At 39.3% G+C, this 22252-nt stretch overlaps 1 protein-coding gene across 1 annotated transcript in view; it reads left to right on the top strand.

The window, feature by feature from the left end:
- The window catches only part of drp2 (dystrophin related protein 2), a 111204-nt gene that overhangs the window by 51511 nt on the left and 37441 nt on the right, over positions 1-22252 (top strand). Inside the window, exons 4-9 of the mRNA XM_075481699.1 lie at positions 4116-4236; positions 4778-4889; positions 7239-7395; positions 10938-11084; positions 17385-17463; positions 20386-20446. Coding sequence (XP_075337814.1) covers positions 4116-4236; positions 4778-4889; positions 7239-7395; positions 10938-11084; positions 17385-17463; positions 20386-20446 — 677 coding nt within the window. The remainder of the gene's footprint in view (positions 1-4115; positions 4237-4777; positions 4890-7238; positions 7396-10937; positions 11085-17384; positions 17464-20385; positions 20447-22252) is intronic.

Below are 22252 nucleotides of genomic sequence, written 5' to 3'. Positions count from 1 at the left end.
TAAACTTTGAGATTTTTTTTCACAGAAATTCTTTTATAGATGTAAGATATGGTGTATGTTTTCAAAAAATAAAGCCATTCTGACTGCGTTGTTGCCATGTGATGCAACTGTGCGAGGATGGTGCCTCACAATGGGCAGCCAGTTGCACATTGTGCTTTTCAATGTATCTTCTAGAAATTTTCTGCTGATGTTTTTTCTGTGAAAACATTGATTCGAGAAACATTGTTCTACTCTGGTTTGGATGCTGAGCCGTTGGAATTTATATCTACAAATAATACTGCATTATATACTATAATATTATTATGTATTACAGTAATATTCATTTGGGTTGAAGATGCCATCATCTATCTGATTTAGTGAGAAAAGCTACTAAAACTGTTGATAACCCGTGATCTGAAAATCAACAAATGTATGTGCAAGTTGGAATCTGATGTCATGTCTATCCCACATATTTAAGGAAACAAAGCAAACTCTGCCTATTTATGCTTTCTTAAATTTTAGAGTGAATACAACAGGTACCTGTATTTCTCTTTCAAACCTTAAGTGAAATTATGGCTTTGTGGGTAATGAAATTTTTTTCCAATTCCCTAGAAATCCCCAAGTTACACTATATTGCCAAAAGTATTCACTCATCTGCCTTTACACACATATGAACTTAAGTGACATCTCATTCTTAATCCACAGGGTTTAATATGACATTGGCCCACCCTTTGCAGCTATAACAGCTTCAACTCTTCTGGGCAAGCTTTCCACAAGGTTTAGGAGTGTGTTTATGGGGAGTTTTTAACCATTCTTCCAGAAGCGCATTTGTGAGGTCAGACACTGATGTAGGCCAGAAGGCCTGGCTCGCAGTCTGTGCTCTAATTCATCCCAAAGGTGTTCTATCGGGTTGAGGTCAGGATTCTGTGCAGACCAGTCAAGTTCTTCCACACCAAACTCGCTCATCCATGTCTTTATGGACCTTGGTTTGAGCTCCTGAAAAAAACTACCCCACACCATAATCCCCCCTCTACCAAACTTTACACTTGGCACAATGCAGTCAGACAAGTACCGTTCTCCTGGCAACCGCCAAACCCAGACTTGTCTATCAAATTGCCAGATCCATTCCATGAAGCTCTCTACGCACTGTTCTTAAGCTAACCTGAAGGCCACATGAAGTTTGAAAGTCTGTAGCGATTGACTCTGCAGAAGGTTGGCAACCTTTGTGCACTATGCGCCACAGCAGCTGCTGTCATTTTACGTGGCCTACCACTTCGTGGCTGAGTTGTTCAGGAAATTTCACGACTGGACCTCTTGCACAGGTGGCATCCTATCACGGTACCATGCTGGAATTCCCTGAGCTCCTAAGAGCGACTCGTTCTTTTACAAATGTTTATAGAAGCAGTCTGCATGCCTAGGTGCTTGAATTAATACACATGTGGCCGTGGAAGTGATTGGAACACCTTAATTTAATTATTTGGATGGGTCAAGTCAAGTCAAGTTTATTTGTATAGCACATCTCATGTACAAAACAATTCAAAGTGCTTTACATAAGATAAAAGCATTGCAGCGGGGAGTGGAAGAAGCATTAAAAATTCATAAAATAAATATAAAGATTAAAATGATGAAAAAACAAGCAACAGTCAAGATAAGTTAAAAGATACCGTGCAGATTTCATGCATCGTCACATGAGAAAAGAAATGTTTTTAACCTGGATTTAAAAATGTCTACACTTGGTGAAAGTTTAATCTCCACTGGCAGTTTGTTCCACTTGTTTGCAGCATACCAGATAAATGCTGCTTCTCCATGTTTAGTCTGGACTCTGGACTGGACTAGCTGACCTGAGTCCTTGGGTGAGTGAATACTTTTGGCAATATAATACATTTTTGAAGAATCCTTAGCTTTTAGAATAGGTTTTTATGAGTTAATTATGGCCAGGGATAATCAATCAATTAACGTTCAATAGATTAATCTGCATTCCTGTTTCTGTTCCATTTCTTTTTCTTTGCTCTCCCTCTTTCCCTGTCCCCCGGTCCGGTTCAGCACTATTACATGTTAAGTATTCTATCAAAAATAAATAAATAAGCAGTTGATGGGCATCAAGGGGAGCTTTACATTCATAAAGCTTCCCTTGGCAAAGCAAATGTGTTTGGCATAAACGGTATTGAGACTACAATTCTGCTGCCATTATGCTGAAAAAAAGTTTATCTGCATTTAAAGGGATACGCCACCCCCAGGCCAAATTAACTGTATCCCCGCATTCCCGAGACATAAATAAGTGTGTGGGAGCGTTTTCCTGGCGACCCAGGCATTGTCCAAATCTCACAGAACTGACCACTGCTTGGTTGCGCACAGCCGAAGCACACTCCCCGCTACGTCATTGGGAATCTCCCCCCCCCCCCCCCCCCGGCTGCTTCACGCTGGTTTGTTTGAGGAAGTCGGGGGTGGGGATTCCCAATGACGTAGCGGGGAGTGTGCTTCGGCTGTGTTTTCCGCACCGGAAACTAGTTCCCAAACCGACATGAGTAAACCAAGCCTTCTGTGTAGATTTACACAGTCATTTGCACTCGATGTGAAAGTACACCACTCACACAGTAATTAGAAGGTAAATCAAGTAAATTAATTCACGTTGGGCGAAATATTTCGATTGGCGACGCTGGCGAAGCTAGCATGTATGTATTACACGCAACCAAGCAGTGGTCAGTGCTGTGAGATTCGGACAATGCCTGGGTCGCCAGGAAAACGCTCCCACACACTAATTTATGTCTCGGGAATGCGGGGATACACTTAATTTGGCCTGGGGGTGGCATATCCCTTTAAGTCTTACTCTGTGTCTATTTCACCTCTGTTCTGCCAGTGCTTGACATCTGATTGAGTGGCTGACTGGAGGATAAGTTGTGTAGGCGGTTCCCTGTTTAGCCATCTAATTTCTTGGCATACCTGCCTTTTTTGAATAAGGAGATGTATTTTACGTCATGAAAACGTATTGTCAGAACATAAAAGTATCTGTTTTAATAATGTACTGTGTATATTAAAACTTTAAACTAATCCTTCTTTTTCATGGGGATTGCACCAAAACATTATACAATTTTATTTCAACTTCATTTTCTGTTTAATTTTCTAATGCAAACCTTTTTATATTTGGAGTTATTCCATGAATTTGTGTGAAGCTGGGAATGTGTGTGTGTGTGTGTGGGGGGGGGGGGGGCAGGTTGACCTCTTTACTGCTTATCTCAACTTGCTTTCTGGCTCCAGTGAGTATCTTCCAACTGGTATCATCTTTTCTATCTGTGGTTTCTGAAACCATGGTAACCAGATCATGAACTGGGACAGTGTGTCAGGGCAGTTAAAATAACTGTTTCTCTATCTTTCCTTTACTTTTTATCCGTCGTCAGGGCTTGATGGCGTCAAAAATGCTTCCTCTTAAGGTGTTTGTCTGAATAAACAGACAAATAAAGGTTGAAGTTTCCTGTCTCATCGTATCCATCTCCTCTGAAGAGTGTCATTTATTCCTAAAATTCCTCAACAATGAGCAGGAGATTATGTTGGTTAATCTATTTTTTCTCCTTGTGCTGCTCATGTAATATGTCGCCATAATAATGTCTTGTATAATTGGACGCATCAAGTCTCCAAACAGTGTTTTCTCGCCGGTGTTCATAATGTTGATTACTGGTCATAAATCGCTTTAACTAGATTAATTAAAATGCGACTGCAGGTCGATGATAACTGAAGTCTGCTTTACTGTTTGTTCTTGTCCATGGTCTGGACACTTTGTGAATCCCTGGGAAATGTGGAACAAGTCCAGTCCAGTTTATTCCTACAGCTATATAACGTAAGTTGTACAAGCTGGACAAGTCTGTTCGGTGTGCTGTGTGTTGCACAGAGAAAAGAATAAAAGCTCTTTTAAGTAATGGGGACATTGAGTGCATAGAATAACCACATGCATAGAATGGCATAAACAAACATTATTTAATATTTGATTTTGTCATTTGATCCTTTTTTATCACATTTTTGCATTAGATTACAGCATCACTTTTATAAATATATGAGATGAGGTCATCTCATTCAAAGTTGGCACAGGTTCAAGTTTGGAGAAAGATTTTATCTTTTATTCCGTCTTCTCTGTTTCCCTTCAGGCATTTGTGGAGGATGTCAAGTCTCGAGGGCCCTTCATCTACTCCATTTTGGAATCTGCCCAGGCCTTTCTGGCACAGCACCCCTTCCAGGAACCTGAGGAGACCCTGACCGACGGAAAAGGTCTGTTCCCCCCATGCTTTGTGCCAGCTGCTGCGCCAGCCAAAATGTCACACTCACATTCCCCCTCTGGCTGAACCCCTGAGTTCATTTGTTAGGGCCCATGCAGGTGAGGTCTTCCATTAGTAGTTATTAGCAGTGAACTGTCCTCTGGAGTCACGCTGAGTTTAGGGAAAGGATCCAGGTCAGGACCAATTAGATGTAGTTCCCCAGCTCCAAAGTACCATCTGCTCAGATCAATAATGCAGCTTTCTTCTCCGTTTCTCCACCGTCACGTTTTCCTCTTAGTGTTTGGCTTTCACCTCTGGGTGCTCAATGTGGGAATAATGTAACACTTTGGATTTCTGTCTTGTCTTTCCCTTTGCCTTTCTTTTTCACTTAGTTGGTGAACCATTCTTTTCGAATTCTTGCTGCTCTCTTGTCTGACCTCTTAACTTGGCGGTTTTATCTACCTTGTTATTTTTCTATCTGCATAATTTTACAGTTGTGTCATTTGCACCTTTATGCTTTTTACCCCCTATCTAACCTCTTCCACTTTCTGCAGAGGGGTCTCCTCGTCGGCGGATCTTGAATGTGAGCCGCTCTGTATGGAAGCAGGCAAATGTGGCCAGCGACCTGTGGGAAAAACTGACAGCACGCTGTGTGGACCGGCATAGGTTGGATTCTTTTTTCAAGCATTGTGTTTCAGATTCAAACAATTGAACTTATTAATTTACAATCCACTACAGTACATTGCACCAGAAAAATTTACATTTTCTTTTCTTTTTCAGATTTATGATTTATTAGGGCCTAAGAGATTAAAGAAAGATGAGAAGACTACACATTTGTCTCTCATAGAACTCTCTTTTTTGCTTTTATATCTTTCTATTTCCAATAATTATCTCACAAACCCATACATTTATCTTGTGCCTTTTTGGAGGGGCTTCATCTTAACCAGAGACTACAGAAAAAGGCTGCTTACATGTTAAATGCCCAGTATTAAAAACTCGAGTGTAACAGAATACAGTTTCATTCGCATGGCCCATTTTTCTGTAAAATAAGTCAGTTTAGCCAATAATACTCATATGTTAAGAATGATATAGAGGTATTTGGTATGTACTGGTATTTGAACTTAAGTATGGGATTTGGCTACTTCTTCTGCCCCTGACTGCCTGTCTAATATTCAGGCCCAGCAGGACAGCTGTAAAAGCAAAGTCAGAATTCTGAAGGTTCGTGAGAGTAATGGTGATGCAAGATTTATAATCAAGATCAATACCTGATAAATATCTTAGTCGAGATTTGTTTCAACGTAGGAACATATTTTGTTTTCAGTCTGAAACCGTTTTTTTTACACGCCACTGAAGTGGTCTGAAATGTTCTTGAGGTGATCCACGGAACTCAAATATCTGCATCAGGGGCTCCATGCTTCTTATGGAGATTCTTCACAAAGCCCAAATGTAAAATTTCCTACTCGCTTCCTGCTCTTCTTGGATACATACAGATACGTGCAGTACTTATTTAAACACAATAAGGATCCTCTTCTGCTATTCCCAGTGTGTTGTACGGTGGCCGACACGTGCAAACAGCAAAAGAAATCCAACAGTAAAACGCTGCAAGAGAAAAATGCGGCAATCACAAAAACGACCAGAGCACACGCGACGCAAACGGCAAAACGACTGCAAGAGAGAAACGCTCCAAGTTCCCTCAAAACACAACGGAAGTTGGCCAGGCCACTAGGGGGTCTCGAAAGGGGATCGGCTATGGGAGATCGGAGGAGTAACGAAGGAGAAGAAAGTATAAAGGTACGTTGTCCTTTATGTCTATTTTAAACACTTGGCATAAAGACATAAAATGTACCTTTTGACTTTCTTCTCCTTTGTTACTTTGGTCGATCTCCCATAGTCTATCCCCTATTGGATAGGGCCTATCCCACACAGATCGAGACCCCCCTAGTGGCCTGGCCAACTTCCATTGTATTTTTCTCTCTTGCATGTGTTTTGAAGTTTGCAGCGTTTCTCTCTTGCATGTGTTTTGAAGTTTGCAGCGTTTCTCTCTTGCATGTGTTTTGAAGTTTGCAGCGCGTTTCTCTCTAGCATGTGTTTTGGCGTTTGCGTCGCATGTGCTTAGGTCATTTTTGTGATTGCCGCATTTTTCTCTTGCAGCGTTTTACTGTTGGATTTGTTTTGCCGTTTGCAATGCGTACGTGTCGGCCACCGTAGAGTGTTGTATTAAAAAACACAGCAATTTCCAAAGCCTCATTTTTGCCTTACGTGCAGCCTCCTGCCCTCTTTAGAAAATTGTTCTCTCTCAACCCCTCTTTTGCTTCCAGCCAGGATAGCGCAACTTCTGCAGAAAGTCTCCCGCTGATATTTGTTTGTGTGAGGAGTAATTGCTGCAAAAGTCCAGACCAAACTATTTGTACTTTCACCTTAAAATCTTCAGTGTTTAAAAACGACTTAAAATTATAATTTGAGCACAATGAAAAAATGGGAAAATCCTGCTCAAAGATACTCTAAATGATGGAAAAAACATGCATATTTAGATGAAAAAATGCTCGTGAATTTTAGTGCTCTAAAGTTGAATGTTATTCAATTCTCTTGACTGTATGTGTGTGCAGCAATATGTCACACAAAATACCATTACCATAACCTAATTATACAATGTGGCAACTATAATCTGTTACAGGAATTGGAATTAGAAAAACACATTTATCAAAAATCTTGGATCAGGAAAATCAGATTCAGGGTATTAAAACTTGTTTTCAGGGAATATCATCGTGACCACTAAAGTTCTGTTGAGTGACATTTTTTATGTTTACGTTCAAGAAAAAAAATCTCCTGACCGGGTTTTAGAGGCTCTGTAGATTTTAAGAGATTTTTTTGCAAAACATAATTATGCACACAGTCATACTGGGATGACAGTTTGTAATAGATTAATGGTGGTTTTACTGCATGCTGGTATTGGTTCCAAACTTTAATAGGTTGGGTAACAAACCATAATGGTTTGTATTTCAACAAAACCTCCAGACACATGGAGAGAACACTGGAGCGTCTTCTGCAGATCCAGGCAGCCATGGAGGAGTTGGCAGGGGCCCTGGAGCAGGCAGAGGGGGTTAGAGATGCCTGGGAGCCTGTTGGTGACCTCTTTATTGACTCTCTGCAGGACCACATAGACGCTACCAAGGTAGACACACAGAGCTAACCACACTGCAGTACACACTCTACTCCCTGTTTTTCTTATCATCTCTGCTATACACACACACCGCAGACACATTATCATTAAACCTGATTTAAATTGGTTCTACCGGAGTAATTTAATCGCCTCGAGCTATCCCTGAATAAGCACACATTGTGACTCTTTGACTCGTTGTAAACAAACATCAAATATGGTGGCATTCAACTTGTTTTTGTCACAAAAACAAGAAAATGATATGTTACTCATGAATAAGTGAGACTTGAATCAGGCTGTGCTGCAATAAAATGTTTGTTTTGCTTGTCTGTGCACATTTCTGTCAGAGCAACTGTGATCTGACAGATGATGACGAGGACGTGGCACTTCAAAATTATGTGGTGAGATGGAAGAGGTTGCAATCCTCAGTTGAATAGATTTTGTTAAACAAATGGCAGGTCATTGGTTTACTCATTATGGAGTGCTGAGTGCCTCCGCTGCCTGTAATTGTGTGGCACTATTCATTATAAGTAAGGCCCTTTCACAATAGTCATGTCACTGTTTGGACTCCTGTCACATCCAGCACATGTTTGACTCAGTCTTCAGGGAAGGCTTGTCAGTAAGCCTCATCTGCACTCTCTTGCTGTCATTTACTTATACTCACAAATACACAAAAGCAGTAGCATGCATTCAGTTTTCAAGATTTTACTCTTTTCCATTAAAAGAAGTTTTTTATTAAATTTCACATTTTAAACATATGAAACAGAGTTAGCTAAGGCTGTACGAGATAAAATATCATGGTGTATATATATATTTCAGTTACATAAGTTCAATATTTGAACCTCGTTTTAATGTCCTGGAGTTGAATGCTTCCACGTGAGTTCACCGCACGTCGTTCTGTTTGATAATCTCTAAAAGACATGCAACTCTTCAGGCTGTCCCCAGGCTGAGGTTGCTGCACTCACAGCTTACCAGGCTTGAAGATAATATTATATCTTTCACCTATATTATTTAACATTCGACTCTACAGTTAAAAGCATCAATACTTAAATACGGTCATAAAAACCTTCAGGTGTGTCTCCTGATCAGCAGTAGAGATGCTTGTACATTATATAGACCACGTCCTTGTAACATAGATAAAGATTCTTCACCACTGACAAGATTAAGAAACTATCAAGAGGCCTTGGCACAAGCTGGCTGACTGCAAATGACCATTAGTGGGAAGCATAACTGTTGAATGAATTGGACACATTTGTCAGCAGAAAACAGCCTGAATCAACTGTAGACCTTACCTAACTCCCGCCCTCTGGTATTCGCATACCATCTGGAACGAGCCCACAACCGACATGATTTCAAATGGGACTATTTTTTCTAAAACTCGTGCATGTGATTGGATGAAGAATCTTTCCGTCATCTTGACTGACACACCACTTCAGCCACTCCCAATGACTCAACCCGTGACGTAGCTCAGAGCTTACCTGACTCCCGCCCGCTGGAGCATGAATGGGCAGCCATAACGCCGCCCATTCATCCAAAGTCCCACCCAGCGATTAATGATTGGCTCTGATTATTTTCTAATCGGACGAAACACATATGACTCCCAGGCTCCTCAGATGGTTGTGTGAGGCAAGGGAACGCCCACGCGTGTAGTTGGTGAACGCAGCCAGATGACGTGAGTCAGGTTACTGTAGACCCACCACTCTCAAAACCAAAGCCAATGCAAAAGTATATATATATATATATATATATATATGTAGAACCACTGATGACTAGTAGGTACTGGCTGAAAAACATTTGAGGCTCCAAAATAACCACAATCACCATAATGTCAACTTCTCTTTAGAAATACAAGTCAGCACATTTTCCGCTCAGGTCGTTATGGTGTCAATCAGTTTGCTGGTGAAACCTTTTAAAAATAATTATTTAATAGGTCTGCAACTAAAGAGATATTAGGCCTCAAAGAGGCATATTTTTGTCCAGTCAAATCTATTTTTTTGTCCAAATATGGTCACTTCGAGTTCCAAGAAGACCATCATGGCACCACAGTGGCTACATCCACTTTTTTTGTATGATACATACAATCTACACCAATCTGACATAACTCCATGACCACCTGTCAAATATTGAGTAGGTCCTCCCTTTGCCACCAAAACAGCTCTGACCATGAGGGCATGAACAAAGATAACCTGAGGGTGTCTTGGAGTGCTTTGGACATGAGGAATAGGTCCTTTGGGCTGGGGCTTTACTGATTGGTTTTGATTCCCACAGATGCCATCATATTAGTACTGGAGGAGTTTGGGAAGATTATCAGTGTTAATGACTTTACCTGTCAGAGGTTTTAATGTTATGGCTGATTGGTGTATGCAAATAATGAATTTCGACACTTTATCAATGACAAAATAATTGTACCACATCGTAAAAGTGATGCCAGCAATCACTTGCAGGTTAATTTCAAGCGGATGCAGATGCACAGAGCCTATTTGTCTGTGTAAGATTGTTTTGGTGTTTAACATCAAGTCTACCCTTTTGTGTTTGCATTAGTCATAAAGTTGCAGTGGCTGTATTTTCCACATTCGATGTTGAGCATAGCAGGGCATCTGGCTGATAAGCCATTGAAACGGTGAGCATTTTCCACATATTTTTGAGAACCTGAATAGCAATAGTATGGGTTCTTGGAGAGAAAATCTGAAAAGGTAAAACATCAACTTGAAAAAAACATCATGAATAATTTGTCTGAAATATCCAATGTACAGAGGTATATAACAACATTTTAAACCAAAATCTATACTCATGCCTTGAGGTGAAGGTTTTCAGAAGGTGGATCCATACTGTTCCTTCCAGGAGGGCATAACATCTAAGTTACCTCCTCTCGGGAACAGTGGTGTATTATCAGTTCCATTAAAAGGCAGGAAAGGAAAGAGAAAAAGTGTTAAATTTAATCATAGTAGCTGTCGATCATTTAATCTATAATTGTAAAAGTGATGTTAAAGTTGCATTTAATAGTGTTTTTGTGTTCAATAATACAAGTGCTCTGGTAAAATTTCCCTCACATGACCTATGATCTGTTTGGAGCAATTACAGCAGTAAGTAATAACTGAAGTCTGTTGTAAATGTAAGCTTTTTTGATGTTGTTATATGCTTTAGGAAATCAGACCCCTTGTCTTTCATTTTTATGATAGCATCATTAAGCATCGTCTTTCTTTGAAAAACTGGACAGACTTCTTCACACACACTGCCTACACTCTCGCACTCCATTATTTGCTATATTCTCTTTATTTTAGAAATTCCCAGGTTCCTCTCATTATTAATACTCATACGAGCAAATGTTGGTGATAGTCAAAAACATGACACACTCTTTCCCTTTGAGTAAAAGATGTCAGTACACAGTCACTGCCAAAAAGTTTGTCGAGGCTGGATGTTTTTTTTTTTTTGCTCACTCATTTCATCTGTGTTTGACATATTTAAAAATTGATAATTTTCCTTCAAATTTATTTTGTTTTCCCACCTCTATCCAATCCACTGCTCTCTGCCGTCCACTCTCACTCCGGCCCCTGCAGTTATTCAAGGAGGAGCTGACCCAGGTGAAGGAGGGCATGAAACACATCAATGATCTCGCTCACCAGCTGGCTATCTCCGATGTCCACTTGTCCATGGAGAACGCTCGTGCCCTGGAGCATCTCAACAACAGATGGAAAGTGCTTCAGGTAGAGTTCACTTTGAGCTTTCTTTCTCCTATTGAGGTTGTCTGCAGCACTTTTTCCAGCAATAATTGAAGCATCTAAAGAAGAAAATCCAGGTTTCATCTTTTGAGCTTAGAGGTGCCTAAACTTTGGTCTCTTGGGACTACAACTGTCCAATGTACCCCCACACAACCTGTCGGCATAATCTGTCCACTTTTCATTAACCTGAACTGAATTCCTTGAGAAATGTATATCACTGTCGTTGGCCACTATAAATGAGATACCGCTAACACTTTGAAGGGAGCCAGACAAACTACTTGCTCTAGCTTCTTGTCTTTATGTAAGTTAAGTTAATTGCCTCCTGGCTCCAGCCTTGTATAAGACATGAGAGTGGTAACAATCTCCGTATCTAACTCTCTGAAAGAAAAGAATAATAGGCAAACTCCAAAAAATATTGAACTATTCTTTTAATGAGTTCAATTCATGCTGGGCAGTTTCTGTTGTTTTCTCACAGCTTAAAGCAGCCAATGGTCTCCAGGGATTTTTTTTTTCAGCATGATAATCAGTTACTCTCATGTAGCATGAGGAGTGTAGTTCATCCCAATGAATGAATGAATTAAAACTTTATGAAATTCCTGCAGCCTTTTATGCCCCTATAAGCCTTTTTTCATCAGCTGTAGTTTTTCACCAGGACTTCATTCATCTAATGAGCTCACTGTTTCCTTTTGTTTTTTGAAGGAACTCAGTTTAAGGATGTGAGAAAGGCCTTTAAACAGCACTCATTAGTTTGGATTTTAACTGTTGGTGTTGACAGTCAGCCCAAGGCCTTGTTTCCACAAGCATCGTAATGAATCTTTTAGTATTTGAGAGTTGTCTCCCGAAAAGAATTGTGACTGAGGACATGACAAGAAGCAATGACAGATATTAATGAACGCTTCCTTCACACTTGTTAGAGGACAAAATCTCTGGTGTCTACTGGATAATCTCTCTAAAAAATATTTTCATTGTGCTTGTTCATTATCACATCAGTACTTTGTTAAAACTAGGGTCAGTAGAAATGTTGAAAAGGGAACAAACAAGACTCAAGCCCAAATCATCTGGTTAAATCCAGCAATTTAACTCTCTCACTTCATCCTACCCTTTGTATGGATTTTATTCTTTATTCAACTCAGCTGATCTTGTCTGAGGAAACTTGTGATTGGCCAAAGTCTTACATAAATTATAGTTTCCTATCAATTATTTTTGCTCAATAATGCCAAAATGACTTGTGTTTGCTGTTAAATGGGTATTTGATTTAGAAAAAAGAAAATAAAGCTAAGCTAACGCATAGAAAACGCATAGGAAATACAAATGAAATTGTTGATTCATTTCTTCATTTGACCTACTAGATGTCACCATTCTTCTCTTCCTCTTATTGATACAAAAGTTTCCTGATATTATATTTTATGCTCCATATCCTCTATATTTTGTTTATAGCACATATATTTGCCACGTGCTGATGCTGAAATTATGACAGTGACATTCACAACAGATAATAAAAAAACTCAAAAGAAGCCTTTTTCTTGTCTTAATACAGTATGACCTAATATGAAAAAGTACCTTCTGCCTTAAGCAGCAGCTGAAGCTCAACTCCCTTAGTTTGCACATAAAGCCTTTGTTTGGACTCATTTACAGCACTAACATTTTGTATGTATCTTTAATTTATGTGCATTCGACATTATCCACAGTGCCATGCAGAGCTGACATTAAGAAACTGTTAAAAGCAGGCAAAGTTTTGCTTTGGGAAATACATGCAGAAATTTTAAGTTTAAGTAGTTCTCATAAAAACCCTCTGAAATTCTGGGATTAATTGAAATAGTAAGATAGGGTTTTAATACACTGTATTTTTCTACATCATAAAGTGGAAGTTAAAAAAATAACCACTTTTTAGCACATTTTTAGGAATACCCTTTCATTTTGGCACACTTTGAAACATTCTTATTGCAATCATCCTTGTTTGATTGCATAGATTATCTGAGTATTGTTGCTTATCATGTATATCTCTGTATAAAGGCTAATTACCCATCTTCCAAAGACTACTGCCAGCAGGATAATGCACTGTGTCACAAAGCAAAAGTAATCTCAAATGTTCATGAATCCAACCATTCACCATCAGCGGAATCTGGGTCTCTTGAATCTAACGGGACACTTTTAAAGTGAGGTACATTTCAAGATATGTGGCACAAATGTTTGACTGGCAAATTTGAACCCATGCACTTACATGAGGAGGGCAGCACTTCAATGAATTTAAAGCACTCACTCCTAAAGCCTTTTAAAGATTGAACTGAACTTGCCCTCCCCTCAACGCTTAGCTAAATGTATGGCTGCACTATCTTCAGTGCATTAGTGTAACTGCCGTGTTTTTCAAGCATCAGTTGCATCCATCATTGGCCAACTGCTTGTGCTCCCAGAAACACAACAAAACCCACTCAGCTTTCACCTCATGTTAGAACATCCTGCTCCCATTAGATAACCCTCATGACACCTTTTCCACAGCTTGACATGTTGCTTTAATAGCCACTGCATCCTCTTCTCTTTGTCTCCCTTCTATGAACATGATGATTTCAGGTTTCTTGAATGATTCTCATAAATCAATTTCCAGTCCCCACCTTGCACCCTTGCTGCGCACTGCCTCTGCTCTGCTTTCAAAGTGCCGCTGTGGCTCTGAAATTGCTTGGGTGTGACATAGTTCATAGAGAGAACAGAACAAAACAAAACAGGGCAGATCAGGCCACAGTAGCTGTATGGTTGATTTGCAAGTTCTTTCATGCTCCCTGCTCTGATTGAAGTAAATAAAGTCATATGATTAAGCCTTTCTCCTCAAAGTGAAACCTATTTTGTGTTTTCATAGTCAGACTGAGCTGCACAACAGTGCTCTGTGAATACATTCTCAACATTGGGGTAGAGGATGAAGTAGTTTAGAGGGGTGCTGTATGGTAGCGTTGGTCTGTCAGGTGGTCAGCCAGCCCAGCCCTTTGGTTCAGATTAACATATCTCCATAACTATAGGATGGATTGCTATGACATTTTACACAGACATTCACTGTCCCACGAGACTGTTGGTTAATGGCTCTTATGATCCTTTAACCTTTCCTTCAAAATCCCATGAAGTTGACATTTGTGCTTCTAAGTGAAATATCTTCAGAACTACTGGATGTTATATGAGGATATCACACACATTCATGTCTCCTACAGAAATGATTTTTTTTAAATCATTTTTATGGTTCCTGTACTTATATTTGGTTTATGACTACACAGCAGCAAAACTAAAGATTTTTTTTTTCAGATGTAGCTGTGTAGCTCTCTCTTTAGTGTTAGTCATAAAGTCAACAGGTAAAATGGCAAATGTACATATTAAACATCAGCAAGTTAGCACTGTGAGCATTCGAAGCAGCATTTAGTTTACTTGCTGCAGGGTTTAAACATGTAGATTTTTCAAAGACAGTTCCTTGGCAGTACATTTGTTATCATATGCTCTTAATCTATGCAGTATATGATTTTAAACATGTTGGGTTAAGACAATAAACTTGAAAAAAAAAATGTAAGTAATCTTTTCAGATATTACACATGATAAAAGAAGTACATTTTGAATATGTAATGCAGTCTGCAGCTCATGTTAAAGATGCAGGCATTAAAAAGAAAGTATACTATCTTTCAATTCCAAGGTTTTACACATTAGGACATATTGATACTATGTCTATCCTGGGAGAAGAGGTGGAGGTGGTGGAGGACTACAGATACCCGGCTGTTCACATGGACAAAAAACTGAACTGGAAATGCAACGCTGAGACTGCTTACAAGAAGGGACAGAACAGACTGTACTTCTCAGGGAAGCTAAGGTCCTCATTGTTTGCACCAAGACGTATATGTCCCCTAAAAGTCTGTGATAAAGAGTGCAATCTGCTTTGCAGCCATTTTCCAGGGCTGCCGAATTAAAGTCAGAGACAAAGTAACTGCGGAAAGCTGGTCCTGTGCTGGGGACTGCTCCGAAGCCCCTGGAGCTGATTATGTAAAGATGAATGGTGCAAAAGCTGCACAACATAATACACATAACATAGGGAACAAAACAAGCTTTTCTAGAAGTGCTCACACTTGATGACAACCAATTAATTATTTACATTTGATATGAATTATCTGGTTGCTTTTTACCCTCTTACTTCCTATGGAATCAATAAGGATGTACTTAGTTTTATCCACACACTGCTTCTTCATTGTGGCTAGTTTTTGTTGAATGAATAATGATGCAGTGTAATAAGTCATGTGTTGTTGTTTATCTGAAGCTATATTTACCCAGTTTTAACACTTTGTTAAGACCACGTTTTCTTTTTTAATAGTGTTGTTATAACCACTATTTTCATTGTGTTGTGCAATGTAAAACCTTATAAAAATGATAAGAAGGTGTACTTTCTTTTTTAAATGACTGTACATTAGATTATAGTTAGCCTGAAACGGAGTGAAAACCAATGATATAGTTATCAAATCTGATGATTAATGTGTTAGATCGTTTCAGGTTGACTGACACCACTTATTGTGTCATTTGCTAACTGCGCTTTACTATGATAATTAGCATAAAACATACTTTGGTGACAGATTAGTGGTGTGGGATACAAGATCCTGTTAATAGGCATGCTGCCTCTGTGAGATTATTATGTTTGTTTCAAGGAAGCTCTCGGACCAAACTGATTAAGTTCAAGTTCAAAACCAGGGACTCCATATCCTGCATATGCAGCTGTGATAATCAATGTTTCTTCTAGTGTGCTGAATGGAATGCGCTTGCATCTAAATAGGAAGAAGTGTCAGTCTTCTTTTTTAATACAGAAGGGGTTGCAATGCGTAGTGAAGTTTAATGGTCTTTCCAGATATAAATTGTATCAAGTCTGAATTTTTAAGGACAGCTTCCTCTGTGAAGTGAAAGGATTGAGGGAAATCTACAAAGAAAGAACAGAACTGGGCTCATCTTTCTTTGCTTTCTTGTTCTTTTACAGGACACTTCTACCTTTGTGCTACACTAGGTAGTCTGTGTCCTCTGGGCTTTGATTCAGGAAGTAAATGAAAGCCTCATACATCCCCTGATGATCAATATGTTAAAAGCCTTTTAGTATCCATATCCATAGCAGATTTTCATCTCTCAGATCTCGGATGGCTCTCAGATTTTCTGTTATCAGTTGAGTCTTAGAGACATATGAAAAGACAGGTGTTGCAAATGGTTTTTACAGAATATCATGTCAGCCGTTTTTGAGCTGCCCTGCTGTACCCAAAATTGAATAGGATGCACAAATGTACTTTTAAATGTGAGCACAATGGAGACGCCTTTTTCTTTGTCCCAGTTTTGTCTTAATTAAAATGATAAATAGTACATCTGTGTAACATCCTGTGCCCCGTTCATTTTGGCTGCAGTGAGGCTAGAAAAAAAATCTATTTTCAAATTTGATTTACTAATAAATGTCGATTATGGATAATTTAGTCATTTGTCTTCCTTATGGCAGCCCAAATTGCCTGTACAACAAATAGATTGTCCAACACAGCACGGTTGGCAGTAACATCTCCACGACACATTGACAATGCTCTATATTAGTCTCAACCAATTTAGAATCATGCTGCGGATTGTATTTTTTTTATTTTCTGGTTGGGGAGCAATGAGAAACTTAACACGGTATGCGTGATCTTCTCTTGGAAGTCTAATGGTTCTTCAATCTTTCTCTTCTCTCTCTCTGTCTTTATCTGTGTCTTCACCTCACAGTGAGTGGATTTACTTCCAATTGTTTGAGGACACATTTCAACATCCAGCTGAGTGGGGATTTATGCCAAGTCCAATACTTTTCAAATAAACCAGGATTAGGGAGCTTAAATCCCATTTGGTGGGAAAACTACCTGATATGAAATGTTTTTTTCAAAGGCAATAGCAAACTTAATTCTGTCAACTTAGTCTCCATGGTTATTGATGCAGCACATTTGAGGCTTTGCAACCTTATCCTTCTCTCTCATTAAATCTTTTTTTTCCTCCAGCTCTTTTCCACATTGGAACTGCAACTGCGAATGGCTGTCCTTGTTTTCAGAAATAAATTATTTTCTAATCTCGGTCTTCATATTCTACCTGCTGCTCTTCAAAGGCTTTCAAAGTCCTTCAAGGGCTTGGGCAGCAGAGGAACAAAGACTTTATATTTCACAGCTAACTAATGGAGAAGAAGCACAGGGTCTGTGTGTGCTTTTCCTAGTGGGGATTTTTGATAGGAGAGGGACAAACAGCACGATTCGCTTTGATTTAACTTTGTGTGTGTGTCCTCAGGGTTCCATAGAGGAGCGGCTGAAGCAGCTCCAGGATGCACACAGAGACTTTGGCCCTGGATCGCAACACTTCCTCTCCAGTAAGAGTCCTTTTCTGCTATTTGAAGTTTGTGTCTCATGTTGCACCAGTCTGTGCCATGCTGTGCCAAGGCACCAACTCAAAAATTGTGTGTGTGTATGTGTGTACATATGTGTGTTTGTGAGGATCAGGGGAAGGGGGGTTAGGTTTGGAGCATTACAACTATGATGAAGCTATATATGTGCATGGGGTTGTGTGCAAATTTGGGTTAGAGGTGGAGCTGGCAGGCTTTCTTTGTCTGTCTCCATCAGCTCCAGCACACATGGCCCTCATTTGTGCAGTAATACACATTTATGATTATAAATTCAGTTTCTCTGTCTACCTGCTGTTCTTCAGAGGCTGTAGAGAAGTAGCAGGGAGACTGAAAATGTGATTTATTTTAAATTGACAATGAAGTGTAAAAGCTCTGTGTTACAAGACTCTTTGTGCAAGTGCATCTGAAATTAAAGCTCCTCACCAAACCCGTTCAAATTTACTGCTGTAGCACAGAGTTGCTACACTGGGGTTTATTTAGCATGACTCCACAGCCAACTCAGCCCACTGAACCCTCCTGAAACTGGGGTTGTGTCCGAAATCGCTCACTACTCACTTTATAATAGACTATATGATGAGATTACCGCTTTGAATTACTGCCCAAATGTGAAATTAGATGTTATATACCCTGTGTGGTTTAGTAAACGTATCCCACCGGGAAAAGTAGTGTATAATCAATGGTCATTTACCCAGCAACTATGTACCACAATTCATGAAAAGATGATGATCAGGCAGCTGTTGACTCAGCTCTGTCATTCAAATGTTTTTTTCTCTTCAAATTTTATGGATATTTAAAAAAATCTTTAAACTGTTTCTTTGCGATGTAACCGATTTATGTCAATGTTGTAAGGTAAAAGTAAGAAATATCTTGTATGAAATATTAAAATTGTTTTTCCTTTTAGTTGCAAGCATGGGACGAATACACAAACTGTAGCATAAAGATAATGTAGAATGAGCAGCAAATCCCAATACAAATGGCTTTTTATCTGGGGGAAAAAATGTTAAAATAAGCTCAATACATCACAAAAACCTTTCTCTGTTTTGGCTTGGTGTGTTAAACTCTGTGAAAGTTGCCATGTCGTTCATGGTGCTAAAATAAATTACCTGAATGTTCTTTTGTTAGGATGGTGTTGGCTATTTAGCCCGTCATGCAACTCTCCAACTGGTTTGCAGAGATTAGTGGATTACTGAGTGATTTCTGATACAACTTGGTTTATATTTATGTAGTTTTTATCAACCAAGATTATAACTTCTGAATTTCTTCCATGAGTTCAACTCCTGTAAAAAAAAAAAAAAAAAAAGATGATGGCATTACAACTCTTGGAAGATGTTCATTCAGTTGTTTTATTTTCAGAATTTTTTTTTTAAAATCGCATACATTGCCTGACATCAACCCTGTATCATTAGTGATTGTGGAAATTTGCCTGTTTTCTTCAGGCGGTCATCTTTACTTGTTTCATTGGACCTGCACCAAACAAAGGTTTCAGGACCATCTCCTTGTCAAATGAAGATTAGTTATTCTTCCGTCCAATCTTCCACAGTCCATCACAGCTTCTCTTTAGTCCTCCGTAACCTTGTTTTTTCCTGCCTGTCCATCACAGGGCCATACAGAGACAAACGAGACAAACGACCACACACACTCACACTCACTCCTAGGGACAATTTAGAGAGTTACCAATTAACCTAACATGCATGCTTTATTGGACGGTGGGAGGAAGCCGGAGCACCCGGAGAGAACCCATGCACACACAGGGAGAACATGCAAACTCCACACAGAAAGTCCCCAGCTGGAAATCAAACCTGGAACCCTCTTGCTGTGAGGCCTTTCTATTTTGTACTTGCTTCAATTTTGATCTTTTGCTAAATGAATTAACTTCTGAAAGGAGATTTTTAATCCTTTCCACTGTTTCCACTGACAGCTCTATTGTTTGGCCTATGTTTCCAGCCATATGCAACAGCTTATTAGGCTCTGCAACTGCAGAGTTATGTGCATATCAGATTTGTGCAGCTATTTGTTTTACAAATGGAAATAACATGGCAATTAAATTTTTTTCCCCTCTATTTGATCAAAAAAAAAAAATTGTGAAAGATTTCAGCCATTGAATTTTTTCAGGTGTGTTTTACAAAGCCACACTGTTCAGCTGATAAATTAAATAGATATGTATCATATGTTAAATTTGGTTATTTTATTATAGCTATTTATAAAATAGAACAGTTAACATCCTCCAAGTATGGTGATGACATCATTTTTGCCAGAGGTTGTCGTTGACGATATTTATACATTAGAAGAATGACATTTGTAGTAGATTTGCCTTACCACTGTGTGATTTGATACAATTCAAACAATGGCAAACACTGACTTTTTAACATCTTTTTTTGCCTTGTACTGAAATTAAATCTGTCTCGCTGGCTCTCCTGGTCTTGTTTCTTTTGGATTTCTGAAATTGTTTTATTCAATTTTCGACACAGTCGACGTCAATAAATGAATGTATAAGACTCTGTCAATCAGAATTACCTTCTTACCTTCATGGCTAAGTCTGAACATAGTGACTGCCTCATGCTTCTCTGAGTGCGGTTGGTCCTCTCTGATCCTCCGCTGAACCCCCCCATGGTTCAGTCTGGGGGGCGGTTAAGATGCTACAGTAACCTTGTCTCTTCAACTCCTCCTCCTGCTGTAATCTATTAGACAGTGCCAAACAAACCGACACTTTTTGGAAATCCCACACAATGGACTCATCTCTTTGGCTTCACTGCGCCTGTTGTCCAGGGAAGCAGCTCTGTTAAGAAGGTCTGAATGGACACTGTGCCTGGACATGCCGTCAGGCACAATGGCATTTCATGCATGACATGTCCATTCTGAAATTGATTTTTTCTCACTGTGTTTGCACAGGTTCAGTGCAGATACCATGGGAGCGCGCCATCTCCCCAAACAAAGTGCCCTACTACATCAAGTAAGTGCAGCTTCAGGGTCAGTGTCTGCTTTGTCGAGGTAAATATATATTTTTCATGGCAGGTTAAGTGGCTGAATTCAAGCTAGGGTAATTTGTTATTTTTGTGACAAACTGGTCTTATCAAAGCTGGGTATACATAGCTTTTTTTTCTCACCTTTTTCACAGTGTGTTAGCTTGCACTATACTGTGGCCTTTCTGCATGTTGAAACTTTTATGCTGAGCTCAGATGCTCAGATGTAAGGCAATGACATGGCTGCTCACACATATTGCAATAAAGAACTCCTGGTTAGACTTATCCATTAATTGTTCCAGAAAAGTTTAGATAAACAAGATGGCTGCATACTCAGCAATGAAACGTGCATTTGTGCAATTCTGTTTTGAACAGAAAATCAAAGTTAGTGAAAATGATGTGCTTTCCACCACTCCATACCAAACTATCTAAACAGACTGTAAATGGATGACACTGTTCCGCCTTTATTGAGTATAGCTTGTTAAAATGTGCAATATCAATGAGTCAGTGGGACATGGAAGGGCATCAGCCACATAGAAGATCCTTTAGATTTTACACAAATGTCATTGTTATTGGACAGTTGTACAAGTTTCCTCTTGTTGATTCAAAGTTATATTGTAATGATAATCAGAAAAGACTTATGTGTGTCCCAGCTACATCGGTTTTAGCTGCATAAAAAATGCATGAAAGTTGAAAACGTAAATCACTAAACACTCATTTTGTTAATCACAGACATAGATGTGTTGTGCCCTTTTCATCTACAACTGTTTTGATGCACATAGATAAAAATGTCCTAATTTCCCAAGGACATCAGTGAGGGCAGCTCGAGGCTTCTTTGAACTGCTGCAGAAATCATCATGACTTCGTCCTGACAGTCACAGGAAGAGGACATTTGTGTGTGCATGGGACTTCATGTGTCACTTATACAAGCGAATACAGCGCTGTAGAATACAGTGAATCTTTGTCATCTTCAGGATAATCATAAATTTCCTTTAAATTGCTCAAAACCTATGTTAGTGGGTGAATAAACACAAATTATTTCAAAATAAAATTTTTAGCAATATCATGAACTCTGTGTGCTTGAAAACTAAATCCCTGCTAATTATTTTCAGAGTGTTAGTGGTTTTATCAGTCAACTGGGAATACTGGGAGTACGTTTGTACAGAATGCTGTACAGTATCTATTTGTGCATCTTGGCAGTTATGCAATTAGTTGTTACAGGTTAGTCTTCTATCGACTTAAATACAACACAACCTTGTGTGTTTTTTGTTTAGTCTACCGCTTTTTTATGGACTGTATTGTTATTCCACTGAGGGTGGAAGGTGCACAGTGTCTGAGTGGCACTCCACTGGGTAGTAATCAATGAGCGCTTGTGCAGGTAAAATGATGAGTGCAGTCCTGACAGACCCCTTAGTTCTGAGTTCTGGCAGATTTCCTGCTCTGGGGTTTCTCATTTATTCTGCTGCACTTGTCCTTTTATTTGATCTATTTGATATATCATACATTTTCTATATGGTCCCTGAAATACAGCAGTAACATAGGAGTTTTATCTCTTAGTGTAGGTATGAGTTGGATTTCATGTTGTATTTATGATTGAAGCAGAGCCAGTAGTATGGTGTGACGTTAATGCCTGAACATGAATCCTCTTGTGAGCACTCTCCACACCTAAAATCTCTTGGCTTAACTTGTAAACAGCGGTCATCCTATACTGCCCTTTCATTTGTCTCTTTCTCTCTTACTTGCTCCCATTTCATCTGACTCATTTTGCGGTCTGCCTCACCTGCTCGTCTCTGCTC

The sequence above is a fragment of the Odontesthes bonariensis genome, chromosome 13 (assembly GCF_027942865.1).
Source record: "Odontesthes bonariensis isolate fOdoBon6 chromosome 13, fOdoBon6.hap1, whole genome shotgun sequence".
Lineage (NCBI taxonomy): Eukaryota > Metazoa > Chordata > Actinopteri > Atheriniformes > Atherinopsidae > Odontesthes > Odontesthes bonariensis.
This window is presented reverse-complemented; position numbering and strand designations above follow the sequence as displayed.